Source organism: Haplochromis burtoni, unplaced genomic scaffold (assembly GCF_018398535.1).
Source record: "Haplochromis burtoni strain Fernald_Lab_line unplaced genomic scaffold, NCSU_Asbu1 Contig_119, whole genome shotgun sequence".
Taxonomy (NCBI): domain Eukaryota; kingdom Metazoa; phylum Chordata; class Actinopteri; order Cichliformes; family Cichlidae; genus Haplochromis; species Haplochromis burtoni.
The window spans coordinates 420,460-430,208 of NW_024582480.1; the positions used below are offsets into that span (position 1 = coordinate 420,460).

The 9,749-nt window shown below is 43.7% G+C and overlaps 1 protein-coding gene across 11 annotated transcripts in view; it reads right to left on the reverse strand.

Moving 5' to 3' along the window:
* The window catches only part of fgfr3 (fibroblast growth factor receptor 3), a 69,291-nt gene extending 61,958 nt beyond the window's left edge, over positions 1 to 7,333 (reverse strand). For 3 of the 11 annotated variants that reach the window (XM_042223729.1, XM_042223731.1, XM_014335953.2), the window contains exons 1-2: positions 6,848 to 7,332; positions 2,309 to 2,534 (exon numbers count right to left, since the gene is read on the reverse strand). In XM_042223729.1, the coding sequence (XP_042079663.1) occupies positions 2,309 to 2,456 (148 nt within the window). In that variant the 5' untranslated portion in view covers positions 2,457 to 2,534; positions 6,848 to 7,332. Of the gene's footprint in view, positions 1 to 2,308; positions 2,535 to 6,847 lie in introns of all 11 variants that reach the window. The other 8 variants (XM_042223730.1, XM_005929659.2, XM_005929661.2 and 5 more) reach the window with 5 other exon arrangements.
* Positions 7,334 to 9,749: the final 2,416 nt, after the last annotated feature.

Below are 9,749 nucleotides of genomic sequence, written 5' to 3' on the forward strand. Positions count from 1 at the left end.
CCCCCCCCCTCCCAAACATTAATTTGTGCCAGATATTCAAGTGAAACAAATCTCAGAAATAATATCCAGATCACAACAGGACTTCCAAGTGTCACGAAGGCTGTAAAGAAAGTACCCACTTAACATCAGACGTTGGTGTATTCGCTGTTTCTACGCCAGTCAGTCAAAAGTTTTCTTTCTTTAGCCCAAAAATATCAACTGAAAATGTTTATATTCGATCTGATTTGGCCCAAGATGTGTTTGTTTTGGACCTGCAAATAGGGCCTGTAGAAATAATACAAACTTTAGCAGACATAACAACTTTAAGATTTGGTTGAAAAGCCAAATGTGACAAAAAAAGAGTCTTTCCAGCTCTCTGAAAGGACATTTTAAGAAAAAGATGCTGCTTTACATGCAAACCCACTGTGCAATTTGAATCAAAAAATGACATTTAGATCAACCTCATGTGCCTACACCCTCATCAGAAACACACGATCATAAAAGGACCTAAAGGAGTATCGCCACAACCCACTTTGTTTGTTTGTTGAGCTAATCAGCCACTCTTAAACACCATGTCTATTATCTTAGGAGTGTGTGGTCATAAGGCGCTATGACAATCCAGAGGACTGAATGAATAAGGTTGCCATGCAACGCGCCATTGAAAAGGAATTAAATTTACATGTAGATGTAAATAAATGGGCAAATACATCTAGCCTTCATGTAGCTGTCCTACATTCAAAAAAAAATTGTGCCCAAAAATGCTGGGAGCTTAACAGCGAAAGCTCAGAGCTGTTTAGACGTCTAGCAAAACCCATTTCTTTCCAGCAAGTTTTGACTGGGTGGGTAATTATGAAGGTGAACAAAGAGTCTCGCGTTTTCAGTTTGATTCTAAGGTAAAAAAGCTTTCTATTGCACCAGGAAGCGTCCTTGGCAGAAGCACTGCTGCACGTGTTATCACCACAGCTATCCACTTGACATCAGATGAATCATCACACCCCAACATTAGGAACTTGAAACAATATCCTCCTCAGAGCCGTGGTCTCCGCGTGCATTTGGCTGCAGGTACACGAAGATCACAGCCTGAACACCCGCCACCCAGAGGGGGGTAAAAAAAACCCCACAAACACACACTCAGCTTTTTGGATGATCCCACGCATGAGAGACTGTGATGGCTTCCAGTAGGGAAGGCAATCAGGCAGACAGAATCACACATTGTCTTTCCTTACATTATGCGTTTTACACGAGAGAGGGCGGGGGACAAGTCTCTTTTTAAGTCGCTGGATGCAGAGGATAATGTGGCTATTTAGCAGTTATCTCTCAAAGCTGTGTTCATTATCACTGATCAGCAGATTAAGTCCCACAAACACAAGTCTCCACTTTGGTGACTTAAGTCCAAGTCTTGAATCTCAAAGTCTGCATCTCTGCTCTGACCTCAGTTATTTGGGCGACAGCCAAAACAAACTGTACACACAAAAGCAGCAGTTAGAAAAGCTGTAATACCACAATCTTTTACACACATGCACAAAGTGTCTCAGCTTGCGTAAGACAGCTGGGCCCTCTCCAGCAGGCGCCCGGGCTCCTCGTCTTTCTTAATGCGCTGTACCGTGTAAAGAGTGTCAAAGACTCATTTTAAATAACCCTCACATAAAAAGGAAAAAAAAGGGAGGGGAGAGAAAGAAGTGTTGGCTAACGCCTATGAATAAAGATTACTCTGTGTTGTTTTTTTGTTTTTTTTAATAGCAATATGGAGAGATTAAAGCAAACGCAGTCAAAGTTTATTTTGGATTGATCTTTGGGTATTTCTCTGCCTCGAGAACAAAGAGGGAAAATCTCGCTAAGCTCAGCGAACCGAGAAGAGGCCAATTAAATCCTCCTCGGACAAAAAACGTCATAAAATTTTTTTGTTGAAACAGAGAAAGGACTCCATTCGCATAAACAGTAAATGGGACTTTTAAATACCATTATTTGAAGTGATGAACACAGAAAAATTAATGTCTTTCAAAGAACATGGAAAAGAAAGCAATGAACAAGAGTGCACAAGAAGCACTGTTTAATGACCTTTTCTACCCTTTCAATGTAAAGCCAACATGTGGATTATTCAAATCACGATTAAAAAAAGGAGCTGGAACCACTCAGAGTTTGGTATTTTTAGCTAATAATATAAATCACAACGCATTAAAGGGCATCTTTGCTCAAATTGTTCTCTAAAATGATGTTGCAATAAGTTTGAGGCACAAAATTCAAAATGAGTTTTCTCAGCGTCTTAAGCAGACATAGGACAATTAATAATGTGGCATCAGCAGTGTGGGGTTGGATGTCTGTCTCCTACCTGTGGGCTGAGCAGTGGGCAGCCCGGCTGGAACGACGGTGAGAGGAAGGAGGAGAGAAAGCCAGAGTGAGCACCACAGAGCAGTCATTCCTCTGGGCGAAGAGGTCAGACGCAGAGCAGCGAGGCCCGACTCCAACTTAGACAACATCCTCCGTTCGCATACTGTCCAGCAGAAGGGCGGCCGCAGATGCCGCAAGAATCTGTCCGACAGCTCCCCACCACGGACCTGAAACAAGCAGCAGAATCTGTCAAACAGAAGCCAGGATGTCCATTCAGACTATAAACACAGAAATCAACACAGTCTGAAACTTAAAAAAACCAACATCAAATGGCTGTACATTGAACACAGTGCAACAAAGCGCCTTGGGGTCTGTGCATATGCTAATGTCTTTTGACCTGAGAGTCCACACAGATTTGAAAGATTAGACTGGAAATCCCTCTTCAAAGTTTTTTCTTAGAAACTTTCTCTGAGCACCTGGTTCTTAGGATGGGAAAACAGAAATTCCAACACACGAACAGCTCAAAGTGAAAACTTCAGTACCCTACCGTGAGTTCAGATCACAAGCTCAACAATCAATCAGTTAACTTGCTCATTGTTACAGAGCTAAACAGCCTGACGCTCTTTTCCCGGGGACTTTTTTCTTCTCGACAAAGTCACCCTCCATTATCAGATTGCTCGGGAAGCATGGTGGCTACAGAAAGGGATAGCAGAGTGTTCAGCCCCTAAGTTTTCCCGAGAAAGGAAAAGTTGGAATGCCCAGTGAGATGTGAGTGAAATGCCCAGAAAAGTAAAAGAAAAATCTCCCCACACGAGCACACGTAAACACACATGGTACCACTATTAACCTAAACGTCAGAGGGTCTGTGAATCTTCTGAATACCTTTGGTTGTGGGACGTCTACCTTAACACACACACTCCTACGGAGACGTTTATTGAATACACATGCTAACATTACGAAACGAGCTTCACTTGCACACACTGAGGTGTATTGCACACAGGCACACAGTCAAAAGAAAGGTTGTGTTGTCTTAAGTCTTAACAGTACTGTTTTTCTTTCCCTTGCAGGACCTGTGACCCACTCCTCGCTTAGCACAAGTGCGAGGACGCATTTGCACGTTATCGAGCTTCAGTAAAGAAAAACACAGACCGGGGACACTTCACAAGACACACGTGGATAAATAAAGCAGCACACACACATACGGTGTCCTAATTTAAACAGTGCCACCGCACCTTTTACCCGTCAACATACTTCAGCCTTTAATGTTCTCCTTATGAACTCCCAGGAGTCCTTCTATTCCCGTCTCAGCCCATCCTCACCTTCTTACAACACGAGACGCCTACATGCTGCTGAGGTTTGTTTATATAGCACAATAAGGCCTTCGCTCTCAGGCCGTGGAGGTGGCTGATTAAAGGCCTCTCTAAATCTAAACTTTTGTTTTCTCTGGCAGGCACAGAAACACACACACACACACACACACACACACACACACACACACACACAGATAAATATATACATACATATCTATATATATATAAAATAGTAGCTTTTTACAAGGCAGTACACTTGGAGAGCTGACAGGGCTTCAGAGTTGGTTCATATCAACCCGTAGATCTGTTTAGACAAGTAGCATGACAGCCTCTCAAACCATGTGAGAAGAAGATCGAATACAATAGCAGCATTGACTTATCTGGTGTCAGGTAGGGGTTTAGACTAGGCCAGAGTCCACGGCGAGTGTTTGAATCTGAAGAGCAGCAAAGTGCTGCAGTGTAATTGATGCATTTAGGGTGAAATAAATGACAGCCATGTGCAAGAGCAGTAATTAATGTGTGCCCCTTATTACACACAACTACCTGATATCCTCACTGAAAATGAAACCCTCATATACAGCACAACCAGCTAAAAACACTTTGATATCACTTAACAACCTCAAATAGCTGAGTAGAAGAAGAAGAGGAGGTAATATGGATCCCAAAGACCGAGGGAGGAGTTCAAAGCCTCAAATTTTCATGCTAATATTTTCTTAAAGCATGGCAGGGAAACACAACTACGGCAATGAATAAGGCATGAGCATTAATCATGCAGGACTATCTTCACATTGTAATAGCTCAGGGGCGGAAAAACGCTTCAACCTGGGTTCAAATCCCTGCCATCCCTCTATCCTCAGTGAGGAGCGACGTGAGGAAGTCACATGCTAGTCACACCTCCATGGAGTGTCAGCAATCTTTAATAATTAAGTCGGATAATCAGCGGCTGGGGCCGGATCAGCTTTGTGTTCTTGGTGGGGAAAAAAGGGAGATTAGAGGGTTTTTTTGGAGAGTGGAGCCAAGTGGAGGTTAGATGGGTAATAAAGAGACACACAAGTGGGTAATCTTCGTTTGCAGCACGCCTTTCTCCACTCCAGCTTTTTTCTTTTGCAATGCAATGCATGTCTTACACCCACCATCTCCCTTCTGCCTGTCCCTTCACGACTTCTTGCCTGCCTTCATAGCTGAGCCACCCTCTCTTCAGAGAGCTCGCTCGAACGAGTCCTCAGGTGAGAAGAGATATTGATCAGCTGAGAGGCAGAGGAGAGCTCGGCACTTCAGAGCTGTCAGAGGTTCAGGGGTGACTCCGGGCTCAGCTCACCTCGGGCTGACACTCAGACGGGCGGCGTCTTGTCTGAGACTCAGCCTGCACATGGAAAAAGATCCGAACGCCAGGGCTTTGTCCTATGTGTTAAAGCAGAAGATACAGATGGACAGCGAAGTCCCTTCTGAAATTATAAAGACTACATGAAGTGCTGCTAGCAGACACTGGGGGACATTAAAATGTTATAAATCGTACTAAGGTTGGTATAAACTCAGCTTTTACTACCTCAGACATGTGAGAATCCTAATTACAGGGGAACAGAAAGACTAGAAGTCCTTACATATATAGGCACAAATTTTATATCAGAGGTATAGTGTAAAGCTCAGATAAGGTCACATAAGTTTATTTTCTTTAAATAATAAATGAGTGTTTGTGCATGAAAGTAATGATCCTTTTTCTCTGTCAAATTAGACAAGCTGAAGCAGATTAATGAACCCTTCTCTTTATGAACGAGAAGGAAAACGTAAAGGCACTAAACCAGGAGCAGAGCGATGGTCTCGGGCCAATTTCACTAATGAAAAGAGGCAATCAGAGTCTCATTTGGAACCGAAAGTGTCTGAGGCTCGCCTCTGATTGAAAAAGCTGCACACTGGCACGCATTATTTCTCGGGTCAATAGATACAATTAATTTGGAGCATTAGCACAACTATTATCGGCCGCACGCTTGTTTATGACAGCATTTTTTTTCTTCTTTTTTTTTAATAAGCTAAAGCAACAGAGCCCAAATCTCATTTTCAGCGTCTCTCTCGCAGGACGCAATAATCTAATAATTTTCTTCGGGTTGGGAGTTGACATGATGGGAGTCAAAGCCGAGCTGAGTGGCCAAAAAGGAGAAGAAGAAGAAGGAAAAATCACCATCTGAATCCCATTGATGCGCATGTGTTTGAAGAGGGGATGAGTGATCTGCTGCTGAGGGGAGAGAACCGCACAGTTCATTCACTGAGAGGGAGAGGAGGGGGGACAATCCGCCGCTTTCTAACTTCAGAGATGATCAGAGGATTTGGGGGAGTGCGGCTCTGTGAAAGAGATGTGCAATTCATATTTCAGCGCCAAACCTGAGAAGACGTCACTACTGCGGTGAGGAGAAACGGCGTGCCCATCCTAACGAGCACGGGGATGGCTGGATTTTATTTATTTTTAAAAAAAACAACAAGATAAAATCAGGATAGGTTCGATTCATTCTAAATGAAGAGCGAGCTCACCTCAAACGAAATCTGGCAGGTATCACCACAAACCACCCTTTGTGTAAGGATAAGCGTGCGTGATTTCATTTGGCCTCTTTCTTTCTAAAACACTCAGTTTCACAGTTTCCCTCATTCGTGGATTTTTCTGTAAATACTGAAAAACTGGAAAGGATGAAGGGAATGACTTTGGATGTGGAGAGAACGCTTTAGCGCAAATTACTTTTTTCCCCTCACTGAAAAATCAACCAAACTCAATCAACTGCTGGAAAAAGCATACACGTTTCCCAACCCAAATATGTTTTACAGTATTTTTTCCACTCGTTTTTTTCTTACAGCGTGCGTAATTTCAGCAACACACACACACACACACACCTTCACAAGCTACAACAGAAGCCGCTTTGCGCTCCTGCTCCGAACCCGTGGCAATAGATTTGCGCACTGACTGTTGATTCCTCCAGAGTCTGCTGACACTGGCCAAGATGCGCCAATTGCGCACAAACAGGGACCTCCACGCCACCTGTGCTGTGGCACAGCCGCGGGGCTGCTTCACGACTCACGCAGTGTACACAGTGCTCAAAGCTCTAACCTGTCCACATCTACAAGGAAGTGAAGCTGTGAGACTTATGTGTCTGAGTCTGCGTAACCTGCTTGTAAATAATAATAATAATAATAATAATAATAATAATAATAATAATAATAATAATAATAATAATAATAATATTTACCCACAGTATCCCGTTTTGACAGAAAAGATCAGTCTTCAGAGTTTAGATGGCACCAAGCTTTCCTTTGGTGAAATAGCCTCTAGTCTCCGGCAAACTTCACAAAAACCCACAAAACTACTTTTAAATCCTCACGTTCCAGCGCTTGGAGAGCAGTTTAGCGACAGCGGAAAAAAAGAGTCACAAATCCCCCCCTCACGACTTGAAGGCGAGTGTCTTCGCCAACTTCTCTCCACTAAATCCCGTCCTCCGCCGCGCGCTGCTGTCCGCGTTGTCCAAAGTGTCCAGTCCTCCAAAGTCCTTTCATCCTGTCCTGCGAGGGGGCAGAGTGGACGAGGCGGACGGGGACGCGGGATGCGCGGTTCCTTTGCGTCTCCTCCGGCGCAGATGCCAGTTTCGGTGCGTTTCGTCGCTTCTGATCAACCAACGCAGAGTGGTGACTCTTCTCCTCTCGCTGTCTGTGAAGTAGGAGTTGCAAGGTGCTGCCGTCAACCGCGCACCGCTGGGAAACACGAGGAGTTCCAGGTTTACTTTCAAAATAAAATCCTTGGCTCGGATCCGATGACGCATGCTTTGCTCGGAGGCACTCATTCAATTATGAAAATGCAGGAAAGGTAAGGGGGAAAAAGCACTCGCCAGTCTATGAGCCATCTACAAAGGAACTCTGTAATGCAGCAATGGTTATATCGTATCGTTTCATGCACTTTAGTACTTGTGTGTACTTAAATAAGAGTCTTTATTGTGTTTTTCTGTTTTTAATTGTATTTTTTGCTTAATTGCTCACATCCTGTCATCATTGTTAAGTTGTGAATCAGTGTATTTGATGAAAATCTGAATGCATTTTTCAATAAATGAATATGTAAATTTAAATTTAAAATATGTTAAAATGATATACCAACAGAGCCATCTGAGGAGACAAATAAGTGAAGCACAGCTAGCTGTCGTTAGCAGCAAACTCAATTAAATCAGCCTGGCGGACTCAATTGAGTCATCAAAAAGAGTCCTATTCAATAAGGCGACTAGATATCAAGCTTTTATTTTGAAGGCGGAACCATCGCGTGTACGATTGTGTGACGCTCATCACTCCTCTTGAGTCCACGATGCCTCCCTCTGCCAGCCTGCGCGCCGCTGGGACAAACAGCAGCAGCGGGGGAAGGGCGATCAGATTTCGGCGCGCCGCCCCTCCGGGGTCCGCTAGAGGCAGCCAGTGATGGATGGTCCAAGCGCCTCCCATCTCTTTCTTTCAAACTTGAGAATCCTGAGCTGCTTTATGAGCCCCGAATTTTTTGTCTGACACTCAGCGTGGGTACAGAGGCACCAGTAGATGGCTCTGAGATGTAATGAAGACAAGCGTGCTGTATGGAAATGAATACAGTGTCCGCACATGGTGACTGACCGCAGACTTTTAGTTATCTATAAGAGTGAGGGGGATCTCAACCAGTTCCGTTCACTGAAAAAACTTATACCAGAAAACGTCTTTGGATCAGAAGTTTGTTGAATTTATATTTTGTCCATCTGAAGTCCTGGATATAACAAATATGAGAAAACCCCCACTGTAAAATATTTTTAACTTATTTATCTTTTTTTTTTTTTTAAAAAGGCGGGAAACTAAATAAAACACACTCTCCTAAAACACCCACCTTTGTGAGCTTCTGGTGTAGCCAGTGTTCAAAAAGCTTCTAAGTAATACTGATGGCTGCCATCACTTCTTTTGCTCGTCTCCCTGACTGTTCTCTATGATTCTCAATATCAAAGAATGTTGCAGCCAGTGGTTTTCGGGGTGCATGGTGCATACAGTGTAGCTCTGCGTAAGCACCATTAAAGCTGAGGGATACATGCCAAAAGCAATGCATTTTCAGTAAGCTTTGCTGATCTTTGTCTTGCATCTGCTGATTCAAAATTTACCGCCTCTATTTTCCACTGTTAAACATTATTAAATATGTACTTTTCCCTTAAGTAGGTTTATTGCTGTCTAATAATTACAGCTTACTGTGGAAACTGTAAGTCATGCGATAATCTGTCAGAACTGTCATTCAAGATTGAGACCAGCCAATGCAAATGTTTGCCCAGTCAGACCCCAAAGTGTGCTGAGTGAAGAGCAAATTACCATTAACCACCCATTTAATCTGCCATATACTGCAGCCTTTGGCTAATTACCGCAGTCAGGACAGAGGCGATAGCACCCGACTCTGCGTCAAACAACACACCAATTACCGACATCTCTTAAACTGTGTTTTGAGAAGGCAACTTTATGACACCATAAAGCGCAGCAGACCTCTGCTAAGTGGCTGCGAGGAAGGTTGAGGAGTGTGCCGCTATTTGTTCAGCAGAGGTGGGCTCCTCAGCAGTGATTTGTGACAATATGTGTCAGACGTGCACGAACTGACATACGTGTGAGAATGAATGAAGGTTTTTAGACATGGATCTAAATTACATACATGATATAGATGTTTGGATGCTTTAATATTTGCTCATTGGCTTTAATAGACAAAGAATTCTGCTTTATTTTGTATTTTTCTACATACGTCATGCATACAGGTGATACTGTACCCATGCCCGACCTCATGGGAAAGTCAAATGGTGAAAGAACAAAGAGGTCCTCATTAATGTTGGTGAAGACGAAGAGCGCAGACTAATGATGAAGGCCAGTCCCGGTGACCCTTCGTAATACAGAGCTCTGTGAGAAACGCTGGTGGGAGGCAGGCAAGCTCGGGAACAAAAGCCAGTCGGTCGGGAGGAGAGGTCATACAGATGGTGAGAATGCTCAGTCAGACAGCTCAAGTACTGATGGGCAAACTGACCAAATGACCTCTTTGTGCACACACACACACACACACACACACACACACACACACACACACACACACACACAAAACTCCTCCCAGCTCCCCCACGACACTCTAAC